The following is a 21,448-nucleotide window of genomic DNA, read 5'->3' as shown; positions in this document are numbered from 1 at the left end:
CTCCGTCGCGCAGTCGTCCCGCCGGCGCCAGCTCTGTTCCACCTTCAGCCTTCGATCGTGCACCACTGCTCCCTGTCCCCCTCTTGCGCCAGCTCTGCCCTGTTCTGCGCTCCCTCAGTCCCTGGTATTCAATTTGTTTTTGTAACTATAATTGAATAAATTTTCATTAATTTTGTGAACTGTGAACTATTAATTTTTGTTGTTGTTAATCTTGTGAACTGTGAACTATTAATTTTTCTTTATGTTAGTTAATCTGTGAACTGTGATTTTTTCTGTTAGGATTATGGATAATTTTGAATAATTGCTGTTAGTTAATCTGTGAACCTTGCTGTTGTTACTGGGTTGAATAGTTGTTGAATAATGTTAACCTTGCTCCTTCTTCCTCATACTCTGCTCATTGCTCACTGCTCAGAGTCTCATACCAAAAGTAATGGTTGTTTCCTTACTTTCTCTATTGTTCATTTATTGTTCAGATTCAGAGACGTCCCTTCCCTCCTTTGCTTGGTTAGATCAGTATGATTTAGTTTATTTATTGAAGATCTTGCTTAGTTTTTTTGGTGCAGAATCACTTAGTTGGGCATTTGGTTAAATTGGGATAATTGTGCAGAACCATATATTGAAGGGATGACTGGATGGAGGTTGCAGTTCTTATTTTAGCTGGTTGTTTTAATTAGTAGGTTGCAGTTCCCGTTCTTGTTTCGATTGGATTAACTTGTTTTTGTTAACTTGTTTTGTTATATTGATCTTACTAACTTGTTAATTTAATAAATTGTGATTGTTAGGATGTTGTGCTGTTCTTGACATTTTGATAATTTGTTAATTTGGTAAATTGTTTTTGTTGTAGATTGTTGCTCTTAATCTTGATCTTATTATTGTTGTTTGTCATTGGTGGTTGTTAACTAAATTTTGATATTGGCTAGATGATAGTATCAATTAATTTAATTCATTGTTCTTGACTTCTTGTCATTGGGTTGCAGTTTGATCTTAGATTATGTATTTGGGAATTTTGATTACTGATGGCAAATTTTGATGTTGGTATTTTATGTTTGGTTATTTTTTTTGTTATTTGACTTTAGAGGTTATATTTGAATGATATTATAACATTGTGGTTAATCTAATACTTTTAATTTGAATGATATTTTAAATTTTATATTAGATTTTAATTATGTTTTAATGTGTTTATTTATATTTTATTTATTATTTTATTATAAAATAGTTATTTCAGTTGAATCAATGAACCAGTAAGTAGAACGGTTCGATGACCAGTTCGGTATTCAGAACTTTGGTTTTTACAAATAGGTCTCTCCTTCATCCTTTTGCTTTTTTTTTTTTTTTTTGTTGCAGATGACATCGTTCAGCACTACCATGAGTCACTGTCCTCAGCCACCTCCAACTCCTTCCTCAGCCTCTAACCATCTCCCCGCCACCTTCACATCCCTCAACAGCCTCCTCTCCCTCTCCAACACTGCTCTCCAAGTTACTCCTCCCTCTCCCAACCTAACAACCAACCTCATCCCATGCCCCTTTAACCCCAACCACCTCCTGCCCCCTGACTCCCTCTTCCACCACCACCTACGCTGCCCCTCCTCTCCTTGCCCCATCCCCCTCCCTTTCCACTCCCTTGCTTACCCTAACACACTCTACTCCCCTCCCAACCGCACCCTCTCACTCCAACCGTTCTTACACTTCACCTCCAACTTCTTTTACCGCCATTGCCCCGGTGTTGTTTCCTTCTCCAACGCCAATTCCCTCACCACAGAAACCCTCACCCTTCCATCCCCTCTCTCTCTCAATTGCACCGATTCGATAAACAACAATTTCGATTACCGGAATTTGCGTTTTCGCCTCCTTCCTTCCGAATACTGCGCAATTATGCGCGAACTAGAATCGTGGAACGATTTTCCCCCTAAGCACTCAGACTTTATTCTTCGCGCCATTTTAGGTTTAGGGCTTGCGAAGGAGCGTGACCTGGCGCCGTGGATAATAGCGAACTCACCTCGATACGGCGTCGTAATAGACTCGCCTATGCAGAAACACATATTCTTGCTGTGTTGTCTGTGCCTCAAAGCGATTCTGAGAGAAGCTCTTGCTTCTTACATGGAGAACCGAAATTCTGAGTGCTCCGTTTTAAACGAGGCACTGACGTGGCTGCAATCTCAACTTTCGATCTTGTACGGTGCGATTAATGGAAAATACTTCATTCTTAATTTCCTGAAGCATTGTGTTTTAGTTGGCGCTTCCGTGCATTTGCTGTTTCCTTTAGGGGAAGTGGTTTCCGCGGAAGCTTCTGATTTAGGGAAAGAATCCAAGGATTTAGGTGCTGACAATTGTGGCATCGATGATTCAAAATCTGATAATCGAAACGAGGAAGAGATCAATTGTGTAGTCACAACAAAGATTTTCGAGTCTCAGATTTCGGCAGCTGTTGCAGCATTGCATGAGCGGTCTTTGCTTGAAGGCGAAATTAGGAGAATATGGTTCTCTCATCAGCCAAGTAAACAGCAGCTGTATGTTGAAAATGTTATCTTACTCTCTTTTAGATGAATTCTGCAATTTTGTTCCGAGTCTTTATTAGTGTTGGCAATTTCTTTTATTTTGTCCCCTTTGAGCATTTTCAATCATACTGTTTTGGGGATATCATTATCATAAGCTACTCCTTAATATGTAGATTTTTTCCCCCATAGGTTTGCTGAGCACTGTTATCTGTCTGAGAGAGCAAGTGAGGAGCGGGGAAAGCGTGTTGATTATAGGCCTGTAATTGATCATGATGTTCTTCATCGGCAGAAGTTGGCAAAACAGGTACTTTAAGGATGGTTTATATTACCGAGGAGCATAATTCCCAATGTTGTATTTGCATGTTTGTTTCTAGCTGGATGAGTCTCCACTTTTTACTCCTCTATCATTGTTTATAATGCAGAAATACTTGATTTGATGATGGATGATGAGTTAGGGAAATTAGTTGTTTATGTTACCTTGGATATAAAACCAGTATGGGATCAACGGACTTATGAAATACATGTCCTAAGTAATGGAAATAGCATTAACATTTATGTCTGTCATTCCAATAACTGATACATATTTTCTATTAATAATAGGATGCATCTAGACAAAAGACAAGAGAGGAATTGCTAGCTGAAGAAAGGGATTACAAACGTCGGAGAATGTCTTACCGTGGGAAGAAGATACAGTCATCAGCTATACAGGTAGAAGTGCAGTATTGGTAGGGGGTTTTTGGTTGATATGTGTTTTTGCGCTATTTAGTCAACATTCTTTGCAGGGAATTTTTATTTATTTTTTAAATGACTTCTTATCTCTTATTTAATGTATATTCCCAATACGAAACTCCTCATTAAAGGTGGCAAGGGACTTGATAGAGGAATACATGGAGGAAATCAAGCAGGTTGGAGGGGTTGAGAATCCTGTGAAAGTTTCTGAAGAAAATGGGACGTTTCAATCTAAACCTCCCTCTGGTGATGTCATTCCTGTGGAAGTTAATAATTCACGGAAAACTGCTTATGACTCACATGCAGCGATAATCACTAACTCAAGTTACATTGAGCAAAGATCATACACTAAGTGCTCTGAAAAAACAAAACCTGAGGAGGATATGCCTTCTAGACATAATGAGCAACATAGAAGACAACATTACATGAGCCATGATTATGTAGGAGAGAAACAGAATGCTGGTAAAGTGAAATATGATAAAGATAATGATTCTGCAAAACCTGATAGACACAGAAGTCATAGCCAATCATATGAGCATAGCCATCATCATCAGAAGCAAGATTACTCAGAAAGAAAGAAGTATGATTACTCATCAAGAGCTAGGGATAGGTGGCAAAAGGACTCAGACAGGAATAACGTTTCAGACTCTTCCATGAAGGATGCATTTTCAGATCGATACATGCCTTCAGAATCTCTTGATATTTGTGAGGATGACATCTCCTCTGTTGCCAAATATACCAAGCCTGAAAGATTGTCATAAGGAACTTTGTTCAGAATGTCTTGGCTAGCTAGAATTGTTAAGTTTTTTCTCCGGTTGGTAAGTTATGCTAGTTATGTTTCTGATTTAAATGTTGAATTTAAAGTTTGGATGTTTACTCTTACTTTTAACGTGGTTTATTTGCATAACCTTGCAGTATTAACTTATCAAGCTTCAGCAATTTTACCAATGTATCCTTCTTTGTATCCTTAACTGTGAAAGTACATCTCTAAGAAAGCTTTCTTTGTTGTGTAGTCTTTCTGTTCTTTATCATTAATCTCAAGGTAAAAGCAACAAAATGCCAATTAAGTCAATAGCAATTAAATCTATTACGTCACTAAATTTTCAGTCACTACATGATTGTTTACTTATATTTTTTATTGTAATCAATTATGTTATGCATGTGCTAGGATAAAATTGTAACGGGGGATATTGGATAATATTCCTTGTTTTTGCTATTAAACTATTTGACTATTAAAAGAGCAATATGATATTTAGTTATTAATGTGAAGCAGCTCTACTGACACCTTAACACTTAACAGTCTTATGTTTTTTGATGTCTCAATAAGCACTGATTGGATGTGAATTATTGTTTTTTCGTCTTTTCATTTTTTCAAATCAATAATAGTTTGCCTCCTGTTTACTGCCAGTCTGTTCTAAACCATAGCTTAGAACAGTCCCGTGGAAAGGTTATCATTTAAAACCATGCATTTATTAGAAGAAAATTTATTAAGTGTTTCAGCATTATGTGATGTCTATATGCCTTTTTACTTGGCTAGCTACTCTTTTGCTCTGATTTCAAACCTGCTAGAACCAACAGAATGTGTCAGTATACTTGGCTAGCTACTCTTTTATTAAAGGATTGGTTTGTTTAGATTTTATGATTTCCTATTTTTTTAAGTTACAGCTACATATATGCAACTCCATCTTACTCTGGATTTCCTTTTTTGTTCCCCGTTGCTGCTTTGAATATGTTGCTTATATTACCTGTTTATGTTCTGAGTACTTTTTATTTCTTATTAAGCCTGACATGATCACTTATTCTGACCTGATGATGTATTGCTTCTCCGATTCCAGAGTGTTTTGCCTCTGATATCCTGCCTTTATAGTTACTCAATATCCTATTTGGCATCTTGCTTCTTCAATTACATTTAATTCTAATATGGTTCCTAGATATACTTCTATTCCTCCTCCATACACTGCCTTGTCAATTCTTTCTTATTGTGTCCACTAAGTTCTGTAATATATGATATATTTTTAATAGAAAAAAGTTTCTTGGCAAGTTGAGGTTGCTTATATCCTTGTTAGTTGGTGCTTTTAACTTGAGGTGTGCCCTGTATATTCTTTCTTTATGTCTTCTGTTCGATCTGATGAAGGAGGTTTGCAAAATTGTTACTACGAGAAGATATGTCACGTTGTGAAAATGTGAACAGGTGCTCCAATGTACTATAAATAGATCTTTTATGCTTGCTTTTGGGTATTGTTCATGAGCAATTTTTTTTTTTTGAACACTTTGAAATTGGGGGCTTCTATATTGTCGCTTCATGGATAAATTGTACTAAATAGTTTGTGTAACCAGATGTAGAGTTAGGTTCATGGTTTTGAATAATATTCTAAAGTGTTTTTTAATGCTTGAGAATAATTGCTGGACGAACATCTTTGCTCCAATATTCTGGTTACTTTTGTGTTTTCCGCATTCCCTATCCTGAGATAATTGTAATAGTTATGCTAATAAAAATTCTGTTTTGTTATTACAGGTTTTCTGAGTCTATTGAGGTCCAGATGCTGCAATAGATGAACTCTGTTCAACCTTTAAAATTAGTTTTACTAATTTATACATTTACATAATCTTGACATTGGTCTAAAGATGTTTGACGTTTTGATGGCCCAAAAATATTTTAAATTTTTTATTAAAAAACTGTGAAAATACCTAACATACCCTTTAGTTTAGCCGTAGTTTTGCCACAAATTATTAATGGTTTAGAGTTTAGCTTTAGCGTTTGCAAAGTGCCTTCATCGGTGACCTTTTTTGTAAATTACATTGATAAATTAAATTAAGGCGGAAAAAACTAACGATTTTCATGTGAAAAAGAATCCGATCTCGTTAAATAATAATGCTAGTTGCCATTTGCGTTAGTCCTTGGGAATTTTTGTCTAATACAATTGAATTTTTTTTATTTGCAAAAAAACCGTTAACTTATTATTGCAATGGAAAAAGTTTGGAAATTAAAATAATTTAGTGATAATTAGTCAAAAAAATTTTAATTTGATTTTATTTATATAAATTTTTTATATTTTTATTTTTTATCTTACTTTCTTATCATTTAACTTATCACATTATATTTCTAACTATTACAATATTTTTGCTACTTAGTATTACCCTATTACAATATTAGTATTATAATAACTCTGCTTAATTACAATAATAACTCAATATTTGTCATTTACAGTTATATCCCTAATTTTTTATTATATCATTTAAGTTTGCCTTAAAGCTAATTTGAAAGGAGCACTTTCATCTAATGCTGATCCAACACCAATATCGTTATGTCCTGAAACATTCCTGCCGTGTGCCGTGAAACATTATTCCTGCCAAATTGCAAAATAATAATAATAATAATAATAATAATAACATTATTCCTGCAAATTGCAAATTGCTTCCTCGAGCTCGGCGTCCATCGTCTTTGTCTGCTCAGCCGCGCTTCCGTCGCCGTTTGTTTGCCGTTCACGTTCGCGTCTTCGTTCAGCTGTTGTCTTCGTTCGCGTTCTTCGCCGTTCACGTTCGCTCGGCGTTCACTCGCCGTTTACCGTTCTGGTTCGCATTCGCGTTCGTCTGGAAGCCCCGTTGCTCTGCTTCAAACTCTGCGACCAACCCGCGCGCTCCACTTAGCCGTCGAACTGCTCTCTTTTGTCGCCGCCGTGAGTTCCCTGAACCCGCCACCAGACAATACACTCACACAACACCAATACTCTGCTTCAAACTCTGTAACTTCTAATTTCTATTAAAACCCGCCCCACTGCCACCCCTAGCTGCCGCGTCCTCTTCTCAGTATGTTTTTGCCTGTTTTTGTTTAATTTTGTTTTGTTGTAGAGGGTAACGTTCTGGTTTTTGTTAAACTTTGTGTTAAATAACATTTCGGTTACATCCAACCAGAAAAGCACAAAATAAAAATAAAATAAAAAAAAGAAAGAAAAAAGAATGCAGTCTCTGACCCTGAGCAAGAGGCTCTCTGCATCCAAGCCTATCTTCAGAATCTCTCCTAACCTCGTCACTCAATCATCAACCACCTCCTCCTCTTCCACCACCTCTCCGCCACCTTCGTCACCGATCTCCACCGCAGATGGCGGCTCCTCCTGCCATTCCTTGGCTCTCCTCAGCTTACTCCGCGCTCCCAGGTCCGCTACCCAAAGCCTCCGAACTGGTGTCTCCGGATCTGACGTAAGCATAACCGTTTCTCGATTCTCTTGTATCGCTGTCATTTTCTTGCACGATTTCTTGTGGCAACACTGATAGTTAGCAATACTGTTAGAATATTTTAGTTTTCGTTGTTTTCTTGTTCTCATGATTTATGTTTTTTCCTTGCTTATGGTGCAGGTTAGAGATGCAAATCTCGCTGGAGGCCAAGGTTGCGATTTTTATTTCTTTTTTGTTATTTGCTGTTTCTGATTTAGTTTTTGAGATATTTATTGTCACTGATGACTTCAATTTGCGTTGCTATGGTGGTGGTTGATGTGGACGTGTGGTGTGTGTGCTTTTAGTGCGCGCTTATGAGGTACTACTTATTAGTTATTACTATTTGATTGATAGAGAAGTTGGTTGGGTTGTAGGTTTTAGTTAAAGATTTTTGGCTAATGTGTCATTTGATTTGTGTAAATTTTACTAGGTTCTGAAACTTTATCGCCCCTGTTACGGAACCGGAATAGCAACTTTCAAGGTTTCATTCTGAGATTTCATATTTTTTGCTCTTAGCAGAAAGCAGATTTCTTATTTGATATGATTACTATTGCATGTTATGCTTCCTTCAGCTGTTTTATCTTGATTGAACTACTTCAACTAATCAATGGATTGATTCATCTTAATGAAGGTCTTTTGGACATTTTGTTTGGGGATAATCTTCTGGGAATTTCTTCACTCAGAGAAATAGCTTGGCTTTTAGAGCCAACTTTGTTTCCACACTCCGGTGTCTACCTTATAATATGATTGGGAAGTGGGACTGCTTGGATAGTGGAACATTTTCATAAATTATCAAGAACTTTTCCCCCCTCTTCTGAGCAAGATGATGAAGGAAGTGGATAGAAAACGAAAAGCTTTTATTTTGTGTATGCCTATTATCTCAAGTTCTCAACAATGTTTGAGAGATATATCTGTAAAGCTGTTTGCTCCATGCAGAGTCCGTTTTGCTCTATCATAGACAACAACAAAGTTTCTCCTTTCTTTTTCTATCACTAGATGTAATGGCCTGGCAATAGTGTGCTAAGTAGTAACTTTCCTTAAAACTACTACCATATATGTTAATGCTGCATCTTAGATTGTAAATTCTTCAGTCTTGTTAAACCTTGTGACAATGTCTCCCAGGTTCAGCCTCACGGTGCAGCTGGTTATGCCACTGCTACTACTACTGGCGATAGCATCCAGAGGTTAGTTGGTGTAAATTCAAAGCATTCAATGATAAAATTGATTTTAGTTTCAGTTTTTCAACCATCACCATCTTCTGTTGTATTAATATCTTATTTCTTGGCCTGATTGCTGAGACTAATGGCTTTTCTGGGACCTTGTTTGTTGGAATTTTCAAAGTTTATATGTAAATATAGTCATAACTGCTATTTTTAATAGAATGAAAAAAATAACATTCTTGGATAGTTGAAGGGGAAAATATGCAAGAGGATAAGACATGTTGAGTTAGCATCTATGAAGCATGAATGCAGCCTATTGATTTTTCTTTTTATCTTTTGGAGCAATTTCAGACCACATCTTGTCATGAAAGCCCAAAATAAAAAACTTTTTATTAAAGGGGCATAGAAATAAAGACTTATTTTATTAAAAGGGCATAGAAATAGAGGATACCAATTTTATTAAAAAAAAAAAGAAAAAAAAAATCTTAGATACCAAAGATGCATACAACATGCTCCATTTTTTGGTGAGGGACTTAGAATGGATACCTTGTCTGTGTTGGATTTATTTCTTTGATTTTGGTGTGTAGTCAAGTATGTGTCCCTGTCGTGTTAGGTGTCCATGTTCGAGTCCCTTCCCCATAGGTTACCATTAGTTTCATTATCAGAACACCGTGCCTGAACATTCTTCATTTTTGTTTGGATAACTTGCTGTTAATTAATCTAGAAGATGACCTTTAGTGTATTCATAAAAGAAATCAATTTAATCATCACAGATCAAAATCCACCCACCTCAATGTTGGCAACAGAAGAATCTTGCTCAACCCTAGAAACTTGCTTTTGCATCTATCTCTTTCCAATCAAGATTTTTAAACCTTGTCGGCCTAATTTTAGGAGTATTAATGATTTTCATCGTCATCCATGTGACTTGATATTGTTTTGATTTTTGAACTGCTACCATAAAACACTTCTCCATATACCCTGCAACTGAATCTGTGAAGCTTCACCTAACATGGTTAATTCCTTTCATGTTTACAAAGGCTCAAAGCTGCAATAATTAATTATTGCACTCATACACTTTGGTGCTTGTGATTTATTGAGTAATGTTAAAATGTTTTGGTGTCTTGACATCAAATCTCTTCTGGATCATGAAACATTTAACTGGAGGTTAGGTTATATGAGGTTACCAAATAAAAATTAAGACAATGTATTCCGTGTCGTCAAGTGTCTTGTCCTTCAATTTTAATCAACTTGGCCAGTGCTGAAGCAGTTGTGTTCATTAGTTTTAATTTGTGTAATATTGGCTTCAATATCATGTTGATCGATGTTTCCAGCACGTGTTATTTTTTATTCTAAGGGCCAAATGATTTGGGGGCTTTAGCCTGGATTTGAGTGGATATCTTCGTGAGATAAAAATCCAATTGTAATCTTGGTGCTTGTCCTAATTGGGTTCAGTCTATTCAAGCCTAAAGGGGGTCAGCATACTGGTCTTAGGTCTTAGGTCTTAGGTCTTGAAAATTTGACAATAGAAGTGTCATTGAAACATTTGTGAAATCCTCTTGAAAATAGAAACCGGCACTTTACAGGTCTTGTTTGATAAATTTCCATTTCTCCCTAACCATTGTTCGGCATGTATATAGGAAGGAGCGAGACAGTGGATTGAGGAATGTAGGTCCGAAGACAAAGAGAGAGCAGCTGCTAAAAGCCACTGCACTTGTCCCACTTCTTTTGATATTCCCAAACGCCTATTCCATGCTCGCAGCGAATCTCTTTGTATTCTGGCACATAAGTGCTGGTATTGAAGAGATTTTGGCTGATTATGTCCACCATGAGATGACCCGAAATTACGTCGTGATTGCTTTCAAATTGTTCCTGATAATTGCAATGAAGGATGTGTTCCTGAAATTTGTATTTGTATAATCAGATAGCTTACTAAAATTGTGCTTGCATTTCTGCATAATAAGAGCTCGATGAGTTGTAAACATGAGAAAACCCTTATTTCCAGTTTTCAGTTGGTTATTAGAGGTGAGGCAACATGATAATTTTCTGATCTATAAAGTTAATGAATGGCTTTTAGTGTGTATTGCTCAAATTTTGGCATTGGTGCTTATGTTATGGTTAAAATTAAAGTAATATTTTTTTAAAGATTTAATGTTATTTTTTAATTTAAAAAATGAAAAAGTATTACTAAAATAAAAAATTATATTTTTAACCAACATTTGTATAGTTATCATAACCAATTAACCAAAGGCACCATAGATACTATTTATATATAGAGGAGGAATTTGTTTACATCAAGTATGAGTTTTGTTGATTTACAATCTCGATTTTAAATTTTATGAAATCTAGCTATACAGGAAAATGTTGGAATTTAACAATCAGGTTGGTAAAATTTATCTCGTATAAAATATTATTAAACTGTGTAAGTTAACAAAGATTACATTTGGTTTATATATGTTTTTATATTGTAGAAAACTTTTGGAGTAAAGATTCAGAGTGGTTCATTAGTATTATGAAAAATTTAATTTTGATGTTATATTGTTATTTAAGGGTTTAAAATTTAGTAAATTTTATTAAACTTTTTTTCAAATAAAAAATTATTTATACTCTATGATATCTAATAACTATTGAATAAAATATATTATATCATCATTAATTATTTACTATCTAACTAGGGTGTCCGAGTGAAATATATTAATTTTATCATTAAGTGTAAAAATTTAATTTTAATATAATATAATATAATATAATAGATCATGAATAAATAAATTAGTTAAATTATATATCATTATTTTCTAGATACTTTTTTTAAATATTTTATTTGTTTGATTTATTAATTTTTTTACTCTACAAAACAGAATACGACTTTACGAGTTTGATCTAGTTCATTATGCAGCTAAATGCATTAGCTATGAAAAAAAAAAAGAAGAAAGACGAAGACACATAATATAATAGCTAATTAGCTACAAATAAGGTTTGAAAAAATATAGAAAATATTAAAATGAAGATATAAACCATTTAATTAGAAAAAAACACCATTCTCTTATTTTGTTTTAATTGACATCAATCTTAGACACCAAAAAAAATTGACATCAATCAATCTTCATCTTCATAATTCATTACTCTCTCTCTCTCTCTCTCTCTCTCCCTCTCTCTCTCAGTGTATATATATATATAAACTTAAAAAATATTTTGATTTAATTATTTACTAAGAAAATACTTCTTCAATTTTTTTATAAAAGAAATTTCTTACAAGAAAATTCTTTTTTCAAAAAGCTAATTCAATTCCACCTTAAACCTAGTTTACTCATACGGAGAGAGGAGGAGCGTTTCGAGGAGAAGAGGAGAGAGAGGTGTTCTGCCTCCGCCTCCGCCACTGTTACTGCCACGATCTGCCGTCCCGGTCCGTTGGAACCGCCACAGGTTCTGCCACCGCCTCTGTTTCTGCTTCTGCCCCTGCCTTTCCGTGACGCCGTCTCTTCCTGTTTCTGCCTTGCCACGCTGGTGCTGCATGGTGTGGGTGTTGTTGTGGGCTACGTTGCTGGTGTTGTTCGGCCAGCCACCCACCGTTTTTGTCCTGCTCCGCCATTGCCGCTGCAGCTCCGCCACCATACTGTCTCAGTTCTGCTCTGTCTGCTGGAGCCATTGGCTTGGACGTGACCGTCTGCCGAAGCTACTGCCGAGGAGCTACTAGCTACCGCCACCGCAACCTCACCTCCATTTTCTGCAAATTAATCACTTTGAGGTAGGGGTCTTAAATGAAATTAAGCGCTATTCTCTTAAAAGCCTATGAAGCGTTTGGTAAAATTTATTGCGTTTGTTGTGATTCTTTGATAATTAAATGAGTATAATGCTTTTGGATGAACTTGACTATGCTTAATTGTGATGACTTGATGATGTTGTTATATGTTGTATTATTTAGCTCTAAGCAACTTTTATCAAAAAACAAACGAATAAAAAAGCTCTACGCAACTAAAATTATGTGTATAGATTGGACAGAGGATATTCTAAGCATACGATTAAGCTTATTTGAGCCTTGCAAGTGACTAACTAAGATTGAGGTGGGTTATGTAGGGTTGGATTTCTGTTTTTATGTGTCTAAAGGGATAATTGGATTAATTAAGAAATTGAGTCAGCAAATTTAACTAGAGAACTTCTAATGATTATTGTGGTTTTAAGGTCATTAAGATTGGTGTTCAAGAATATAATATAGCAATTTAGTATAATGTAAATTAGTAAAAAATTAGGTAATCACTAGAATTACCCTAAGGTTAATTTCAAATATGGTTGAATTACTGACTTGGTGATCAAAGAGTACGTTTTGTAATGTTCTTGCCGTTTTATATAACATGATCTAAGCATAGTGTATGATGGCAAGGGTGTAACACAGCTGGTGTGACGCATGACAAACACTCAACGTCTTCCTTCTGCTGCTTTCGCAACCACCCCACCAATCTCACTGGATGCTGACTGCACTGGTACTCTCTCTCTAGCATTTTCGAATATTCTGATTGCTTTTGGCTGAATTTATTTGTGATAGAGAATGGAAGACGGATTGAGATGAGATTTACCAATTGTATTGCAGTTTGAAATCTTCTTATTCCATCTATTTCTGTAGGGATTCAAGTAACAGGGAATAGCTCTATATAAAATTGGAAGAAATAGAACTATAAATTATGTAACACACTATTGCTTTATGTGATGATCACGTTTATTTGATGGGAGAAACTCAGCTTATTGTGTCACAATATGGTTTTATGATGAATCTGTACTTCATGATTGTAATATAGCCGTAACTTACGGTTTACATCTGGAGAGAAAATAATCACAAATACATCTAAATCTTAACCCTGTCCTACTGGTCAAGGCTACATGCATCAAAGAAATTAAATATAAAACAACACTGCTATGCTACCTTGATATAACTGCAGTGTAGCCCAAAATAATAAGTTGTACTCATATTCAATAGTCCTTATAACCACGTTAGTCTTGCATCATTCTGCCCTTTGAGAGTTTTATTGTTTGCAAATGTCATATCCCTGTGCTCAGTTTCAGTGTTGTTGATCAAACATTAACATGCATTATTCATTTGTTGACTTTGAAAATGTTTACAGATTTAGTACTATTTTTAATGCACTAAATGAAGATCCACCCATATAAATGTTAGTTTTGAAAACATTAACATCTAATGTCAACAACACAACACGTACTTTTTAAAGAGTTCAAACCTTCAAATATAGAAAAAGAATGGAACATTGCAAATACTGCAGATTGCTACATCTTTTCTTTTTATTGTGTTTTGGGGGGAGGGGGGATGTTAACTATTTTGGCAAACACAAATTAGAAACTGTAATGATCTAGATAATTCTAGTAGCGCATGATTTTACCCAGGATCATTTTATATATATTAAAAATGTTAATTCTATTCATTCCCCCCTCTATTCCTTAAGTCAGGAATAGCATCCTTCCCAGAAAAAATCCAATATAAGAAGCTTACCTTCTTGACTTTTATCCCACTTGGTAAAAGAATATTATGCCTTGCATGAGGATTTCATCTAAACTAAAAAAGATCAGGATCAATAGAATTTCCTTGCTGGGGCTTGGGCTTCCTGCCTCTCTTCTGCAGCATTCAAGACCCAAGCTTGGGGTGTAGCTTCTTTTTTCGGCTTATTCAGCAACCTCAGTTTAGTGGCAGTAGCATCTTCCTTTTGATCATTCTGATAATTTAGACTTTGGTCTCAAGCTGGAGCTGCCGCAGCTTATGGCTAGAGCAATGGGAGGGGCCCTGACATAGAAAACCGTGTGGATAACGAGCCCTCTAATGACTTTTCTCCTTACATATTGGTAAACAACTTTATGGCCTGAAGACTTGAAAGGGTTCTTCCTAGCTTGGTCGATTCCCTCCGAGTGCATCACAAGATCCGATGAGTTACTCCCTTGCCTCGAGTGAGTGAACTAAACTACTGGCATGGGAGGATCTATCCCGACGGATTCAAATCATGAATGGACTCAGTGCACCTATCAACTGTAGGGGTTGAGTACATCAAGAGTAGGTCATTTCATTAGGGGATTGTGAATTGCTATGGAGTTCTCTTGCATTGTACAGACTAGCTCAACGTGTTATTTGCTTCTATTGCCTATCATAGGCTAGGCTTATAACCTTACATAAGATCTATTTCTTCTATAACAAATATTCTTTTTGTTTGAGAGATTTTACGCTTCAAATCAGATAGTGAAAAGCACGTTCACCTTAAACCTAATAATCTTACTCAGTTATATATATGAGGCCAATAATGTGATGTCACGAATGGATGAAGCAAGCACTTTTGGATGGTATTGATCAGAGCCAATCAAGCCTTTTCCATCATTGATTATTGTTGTTAAGTTGAAATATAACCATGATTTATTTACGATAGAACATTATGATGTTTGATGTGTGTAGCCAACTTCATCTAATTAAACAAGACGACTTGTTGTTTTCGTCATTGATCTATTGATTATGCTATACATAGTAAAGGAGATGCTTGGGTTAACGCAACAACGGCAAGGATAATTGTTAGAGATATAACCATTAGTGTTACCTTTTCCTATAAGCTTAAGCATTTGAGATGAGTGGTTTCATGACATGGTATCAGAGCTCTATGTCCGAAAGGTAAAGAAAAAAAAGAAGGCCTATGCGAAAAATCAAAGAGGTTCTTGTTTGAGGGGTGTGTTAGAGATATAACCATTAGTGTTACCTTCACCTATCAGCTATAGAAAGTGAGTTAAAGTAGGTTTTAAACTTTCTCATATTCGCTTCAAATATATTTCAAAGGACTTGGCCTCCCTAATGTTATACATAAGGGATTCAAGCGAGACTTTCATTTTTTTGGGTGGGGTTATTAGCATTTCTATTAACTCAATCTAATAACAGTGGAACAACAATTAAGTCATGTCTCAATAGGTAGATTGTATTAACTAAGTCTCATTGGGGATTGTACAGGCCTTTTTTGCACATGTTCAGACCACCTAAGATATTAATCCTGCACTTGATCCACTGTACCTGTGTATTGTCTCAATAATTATCAGTACATGAAAGAAGAGGATCTATTCATTTCCCATGAACACAATGGACCAAAAGATTGAACACAACTAAACCTTTCTTCATGCCTTGCCTGCATGCTGTGGACATGATGTCTGATTATCTATGTCTAAAGTCTTAAATTAATTCCCTGTTTAGCAATTATAGAGCATGTGGTAATCCTGAGAGCTGACACATGCAATTATTTGCAGAAACACAGATTCCTCTGCATAATTATCTAGGTTACTTTGGTTTTAAAAAGCTATTTCTTGATATGATTTAAAAGTAGATTATTCTTTCAACTACTAATATGTACCTTTTGCAGGACAACAGGAGATGGTTCGACAAAGTATATATTCCAATTTTGTGAGTATGGTCTGAGCAATTCTAAAATGGACTTGCCTAATTGTGATAACCAGTTGGAAGTTTCCATAAGGAAGACAGCTCTGAGAGATCTACAGAGTGATAATAAAATGACAAAGCCCACCTTTGTAAGCTCCTCATTGTTGAAGGATAGAGATGCTGGTCCTGATTCTAATAGTGTTTCTGGCTCCAAGAGACTCTTGCCTGATTTCCCAGTGAATCACCTTATTCAACAATCTACTGGAAATAATGCTGCAAATGGACATCTTGTGTATGTCCGCAGAAAATCTGAGGCAGAATTGGGCAAGAGCACTGCTTGCGAAAATCCAAGTATTAATGCTTATTGTCAGCATTTGAGCCAGCTTTGTTGTGAACAGGAGACCGCTCAACTAAAGCCTCTGATAAAGGCACCAAAGGTTTCATGTTTTCCAGCATTTGCACCTTTTCCAATGACTTCTTCAATGAGCTCATCCAGAAAGCCTTCGGTACCTATTTCTCTTGGGAAATCTCCCTTGAGGCTACCACCGGTTGAGTCGAATTATATGACAGCTTCTTCTGGCCCTGCCAGTGGTAATCCAAAGGGATTGAAAAGTGTGCATTGGGAGGAGCGATACCAACAATTGCAGATGTTTTTAAGGAAACTAGACCACTCTGATCAAGAAGAATATATCCAAAGTATGTCCAGAAACCATAAAATAATCCCTTAACTGCTTTGTTATTAAATTATTGAATTTGTGGATGGCTAACAATGTCCTTTGACAGTGCTTCGATCACTTTCCTCTGTGGAACTTAGCAGACATGCTGTAGAGCTGGAGAAGAGGTCAATTCAGCTATCACTAGAGGAAGGTAATGGAATCTTCTTGCTTATTTTTTTTTCTTTATTCATTGGGGGCTTGGTTGATGCTAAACAATGTTATCTACATGTGATGTGGAGTTGGACATTGGCTCAAATGATGCTAATCATCGAAAAAAAGCTAAAAGCATATATGCTGAAACAAAATGCACTGTCATTGCTGTTATACTTATCTGCCCGTGCTGTATTGTATTATGCTATTTTTAGGATTTTGTCAACTTTTTACTTGTAGATGTATTATTCTTTCTCCTCCCTTTAGTTTGAATTATAGTTGATGCTCTTTAAAGTCAACTGCTCCATTTTGCTTTTCTTTTTCTTCTTTACTTTATTTATTTATTTTTTAAATATATGTCATTCCTAGGATCAGTAATTCTAGAATGTGGGTGGTAGTATGTGGTCATGTGGACAAGATTTACATATAGTTTTGCATTTATTCATAGTTGCTGCTGTCAGTTAGCATCCCCAACCTGCTTATGTGCATTCATATCCATAAAAATGTTTCAGCAACTACTGTTTCAGTTTTAGCAAGCATCACATATTTTCAGACATCAGAAAGCTGATGATCTATTTTTTCTCACGATTTTGCATTACCACGGTGACAGCGAAAGAATTAAAGCGTGCTGCTGTTTTAGATGTCTTGGGAAAATCAGTGAAGAAATTCAAAGAACCTGAAGACACTGCTGAGTGATCAGATAAGTTGAAGATATCCTCATGATCATCCTAGCAGTTGAACTCTTATTAACTTAATGAAGCTGTAGAAATTTTATGACTGATGCCTTGTGTGCTTGTATGTTTCATGGGTTTCTCTAGTGGACTACGAATTTGTCTCACCACTTTATTGTGAAAAAATCAGGAATTTTGTACGGTAATGCTTCTTTCTTCAGGGAGAAATGTAAGCCGCTATGGCAAGATAGCTGTAGAATTAAGAAAAAGACGCTCTTATGTATTTTTTGAGTGAATCTATTTTTACTGGGATAAAAATTACCTAAACATATATAACAAAAGGAATTTTAATAAAAAAAGGGCGCTTTTTTTTTCCGGAAGCTACATGACATTCAAATAAGCATTAATCAGTATTGGTTTAGTAGATTTACTAGATTGAATCGTGATCAACATTTTTTCGGTAGTGTTCTCAGCTAATTTTTTTAGCTTATTATGGCACGGAAAGGAGAGAATGATAGATGGTCCGATTTGCACGTTTTAAAATTTTTACTTTATCGCATTAAAATCCCAGTCTAATTTAATAGAAATGGGAGAGTTTGATTTTTGCAGTAAAAAATTGGAAGGGGGGGGGGGGGTCCGATCCCTTTACCTTCTAAATATTCTGTATCTCAAATTAAACGTTTTCACATTTGAGATTAATATTTCAACGGTGCGTAATCTAGAAAAATATCACTACTAATTCAATATAAAAAATAAAAAGTGAGTATTTTCTACTCTTTAGAAATGGTTAAAAGTTAAAATCCCATTGTCTCCTTGAAAGATTTGATATTGACCACTGGATACTATTTTTTTGAAAGTCAAAAAATTAAACTTCAAAGCATAATACCTAGTTTACATGATGATATTCTTTTGTTTTAAGGTTCACTTCTAAAATGTTATCTAAATCTCTTCTAAAATGATATTTGAAAGATTCATTGAATAAAAATAATCTTAAAGACGCGAACAATAAATTAGTCCTTGAAAATGCTTAGTTAGCTAATGAAGGAGATGAGGTAGCAAATTCTAAAAAGTTACATAATTGTGTGACATTGTTATTTATACGTAAAATTCCAAATCCAAAATCCTAAAATAAAAAACTGCAAGTTGGTTGCGCATCAGAGCAGGAGTTTGCGATGGGTTTGCAACAGGTTTAGAAGTTGAGAAGTATATAGTATTGTTCCAATGATTATTTGAAACGCTAATTTGGGCTTGAACGTGAGGTTCAAACTCTTTTTGGGACAACGACTGACTTCAATTGGTGCCGAAGTGTTGCCGTTCGAGTTTCTCGTGAGGAGGTGGGGGTGGTACTAGCAAGAAACTCTAATACTTAAGTTAACAAGAGTTCAAGCAGGTTTTTGGTAGATTCGGTTCTAAATATACCTAAGAATGTCAGTATATTTATAATAGAAAGATAATCATCTTTTAAAAGGAGTTCCACCTTTACTGGTGGATATTCGTTCCTTTTTTCCTAGGAAAGTTATTGAGATTTCCCTTCTAGATAAGTGTGAAATATCTTAGGAGTTAATTATTCATTTAGATAAGTAGAGTTGAACTGTTGTCGTCACGCCTGACCTTCACGAGATCGGGTAGATATAGGAGAGGCATGACCCCTTGAATGGACTATTATTTATTTTGGGTCTGGCTATATTTTTGGGCTAAGGTATGAACAGTCTCCCTACTTGAGTTCGAGCTTTTATGAGGCCGAACTCAAACATTTGTAGATTTTGCATGATCTTTGGAGTATTGACACGTCACTTGGGTATACCGCCTTTCAGGGATAGGTCGGGTACTCAACATGTTTTTTGAAAAATTTAAAATATTGCACCTCTTCGCGCACGTTACCTCTATAGTTACTTTGGTAATCGTGCGTCATAAATGAGAGAGTAGGGAATTACTCCCTCACTTAGTGCCTTATAAATACCCAATTCTTTTTCTCTTTCTTCTTTTTCGCTCTTCCTAAAACGTTTGCAATGTTCATTTTCTCTGAAAAAATTTTTTCGTAACCTTCTTTATTTTATCATTTTGAATTTCTTGCTTAGAAATTTTTCCTTTGCTTGTTGGAGGTTCATGGATCGTCAGTGTCTTGTTGTTGAAGTGCCCTTTTTAGTTTCGCATTTTTTTGAGGTTGGTTCTTTATTTTTTTTCTTCTTTTCTTTATTTCGACGTTCTGGATAGTGTTACTTTTCTGTTAGTTACTAACAATATCTGCTGACATGAAATATTAACTCGTACACATGATCGTTAAGTGTTCACGTGTGCAAATTAGACAAATCAATTTTCAAAGTATTACCATGAATTTAAACATCAAACATAAGAAGAAGAAAAAGATGGTGGAAATAAAAATTCTAACATTCCACCATATAATACATTATAACTCTTGAAGAATATAGCTGGGGTGTATGGTTAACTAATGGTTTATATAAACAAATTGCAAGAAAAAATACTTACATGAACATATACCTATTATAATGAATACATGACTAAAATGATGAAATATTAGAGCACCTAATAAAAACTAAGGCATGTACACAGACTATCGATCAATTTACTAAAAATATAATTGTATTTTAAGCAAAGGTTTAAAAAACTATTCGAAAGCCATAATAAAGTAATTAAAAAATTAATCCAATAAATTAAGTTATTAACGTTCTTGAGTTTTGGCTATCATTGTCAGAATGCAACTGTCAAATAATTGAAAACCTTAATTTTTCCAAACAAAAAAGCCCAACCACTTTATTTTTATTCCTTTTTATGGTAATAATAAATTCCTTTAAAAGAACAAACACAATAAAAGAATTGTTTAGACACTTTTAATTATGTAAAAAGAATATAATTAGATAAAATAAAATTACAAAGTGAAGATCTAAACTTAAACAGATACTCACTATCACCAAAACCAAAACATGAACATTGATCATTCAAAATGCAATTGAAAAATAAAATAGAAATGACTAGAATTAATAATGTAAAAACAACTAGAGGAATTTTGCAATGCATATAGCTCAATTTAGAAAGAATAAGAAATGTATTGTATTGTGCTCATAAGAATAAGTAGTTTTGCTTTTATGCTTTTTCACTAAAAACTAAATTAAAAGTGTCATTACTCTTGTCAGTTGCAGGAAATTTGAAAGAATTTGTAGTGAGTTGTGACTTGTGAAGTCTTGCTCAATGTGATGCCGATCTTGGTTGGGGAAGAAAATCAAATTTGAATTTTTGTCTGTGCTTTCGTTACTTGTTTACGTGATTTTTTAATAATACATGGATATAATAGTACTATTTATATCAACAAAGTGATGGAATAACTTGTTTATAAACAAACTATTCCAATAATTGATAATAAGATTAATGACATTTATTTTTAAAATATACTTTAAGGATTGTACGATGAATAAACTAAATAGAGGAGTGTTAGGGCTAGCAACTTTTGTGATTTGTAATCATTAAGTAGCTATCAATATGTTTTTAATTGTGTGAGATTTCATCTAATAGTGTAAAATTACTCATTTTTTTGTTGATTACATGTTGGCCAAAATTTAATAAAGTTGTTGGCCTATACTTTTTCAACTAAATATATGAGTCGGAATTAAAAAATTGATAAGATATGATCAATGAGTAATGTTCATGCTCTTGATTTGAAGTTTTATCAACCTTCAATAATTAATAAAAGTGCAAAGATCAATTAATCAGTGAAGATATAAGATGCAAAAACATAAAAGTAAATAATAGAAAATAATAAAAGTTTATATTTTTTGTATCATTTTTATTTATACATTAATCAAGTTATTTGTAAAGACAAGACGGTATGTCTAAAACGAGCACAATAATTATGTGTTTATTGGATGCGCCACATTTATATAAACTATTAGATTTGATTAGA

General features: G+C 34.8%; 3 protein-coding genes across 6 annotated transcripts; all 3 read left to right on the top strand.

The window, feature by feature from the left end:
• Positions 1-17: 17 nt before the first annotated feature.
• LOC130972917 (U11/U12 small nuclear ribonucleoprotein 48 kDa protein) lies at positions 18-6,102 on the top strand. Its single transcript, XM_057897258.1, has 7 exons — positions 18-124; positions 1,345-2,507; positions 2,685-2,799; positions 3,096-3,203; positions 3,356-4,042; positions 4,140-5,415; positions 5,740-6,102. The coding sequence occupies exons 2-5, from the start codon at positions 1,345-1,347 to the stop codon at positions 3,983-3,985; spliced, it is 2,016 nt and encodes a 671-aa protein (XP_057753241.1). The 5' UTR covers positions 18-124; the 3' UTR covers positions 3,986-4,042; positions 4,140-5,415; positions 5,740-6,102.
• An 813-nt stretch (positions 6,103-6,915) lies between these two features.
• LOC130976686 (uncharacterized) lies at positions 6,916-10,695 on the top strand. The gene is made up of 6 exons (XM_057901602.1): positions 6,916-7,421; positions 7,578-7,608; positions 7,742-7,755; positions 7,867-7,917; positions 8,559-8,620; positions 10,234-10,695. Exons 1-6 carry the CDS (start codon positions 7,182-7,184, stop codon positions 10,511-10,513), a joined length of 678 nt encoding a protein of 225 aa, XP_057757585.1. The 5' UTR covers positions 6,916-7,181; the 3' UTR covers positions 10,514-10,695.
• A 1,013-nt stretch (positions 10,696-11,708) lies between these two features.
• LOC130976059 (uncharacterized) lies at positions 11,709-17,896 on the top strand. Of its 4 annotated transcripts, none has more exons than XM_057900803.1 (5): positions 11,709-12,338; positions 12,984-13,071; positions 15,979-16,691; positions 16,779-16,862; positions 17,472-17,896. In XM_057900803.1, the coding sequence occupies exons 3-5, from the start codon at positions 16,046-16,048 to the stop codon at positions 17,555-17,557; spliced, it is 816 nt and encodes a 271-aa protein (XP_057756786.1). In that variant the 5' UTR covers positions 11,709-12,338; positions 12,984-13,071; positions 15,979-16,045; the 3' UTR covers positions 17,558-17,896. The 4 variants fall into 4 exon arrangements, with proteins under 4 accessions (XP_057756786.1, XP_057756784.1, XP_057756785.1 ...); XM_057900801.1 differs by having other exon boundaries at positions 12,972-13,071; positions 17,472-17,895; XM_057900802.1 differs by having other exon boundaries at positions 12,958-13,071; positions 17,472-17,895.
• The last annotated feature ends 3,552 nt before the right edge of the window (positions 17,897-21,448 follow it).

Source organism: Arachis stenosperma, chromosome 4 (genome assembly GCF_014773155.1).
Source record: "Arachis stenosperma cultivar V10309 chromosome 4, arast.V10309.gnm1.PFL2, whole genome shotgun sequence".
Classification (NCBI taxonomy): Eukaryota; Viridiplantae; Streptophyta; class Magnoliopsida; order Fabales; family Fabaceae; genus Arachis; species Arachis stenosperma.
This window is presented reverse-complemented; position numbering and strand designations above follow the sequence as displayed.

What these genes read in the sequence shown, in the direction of transcription:
- LOC130972917 (XM_057897258.1), top strand. Translation starts at nt 1,345, where the DNA reads ATGACATCGTTCAGCACTACCATGAGTCACTGTCCTCAGCCACCTCCA. An exon ending in GGCAGAAGTTGGCAAAACAG is followed by an intron (nt 2,800 to 3,095) that starts GTACTTTAAGGA and finishes TATTAATAATAG; the next exon opens with GATGCATCTAGACAAAAGAC. An exon ending in TACAGTCATCAGCTATACAG is followed by an intron (nt 3,204 to 3,355) that starts GTAGAAGTGCAG and finishes TCCTCATTAAAG; the next exon opens with GTGGCAAGGGACTTGATAGA.
- LOC130976686 (XM_057901602.1), top strand. Translation starts at nt 7,182, where the DNA reads ATGCAGTCTCTGACCCTGAGCAAGAGGCTCTCTGCATCCAAGCCTATC. An exon ending in CTGGTGTCTCCGGATCTGAC is followed by an intron (nt 7,422 to 7,577) that starts GTAAGCATAACC and finishes CTTATGGTGCAG; the next exon opens with GTTAGAGATGCAAATCTCGC. An exon ending in ACTGGCGATAGCATCCAGAG is followed by an intron (nt 8,621 to 10,233) that starts GTTAGTTGGTGT and finishes GCATGTATATAG; the next exon opens with GAAGGAGCGAGACAGTGGAT.
- LOC130976059 (XM_057900803.1), top strand. Translation starts at nt 16,046, where the DNA reads ATGGACTTGCCTAATTGTGATAACCAGTTGGAAGTTTCCATAAGGAAG. An exon ending in TCAAGAAGAATATATCCAAA is followed by an intron (nt 16,692 to 16,778) that starts GTATGTCCAGAA and finishes GTCCTTTGACAG; the next exon opens with TGCTTCGATCACTTTCCTCT. An exon ending in TCAGCTATCACTAGAGGAAG is followed by an intron (nt 16,863 to 17,471) that starts GTAATGGAATCT and finishes CCACGGTGACAG; the next exon opens with CGAAAGAATTAAAGCGTGCT.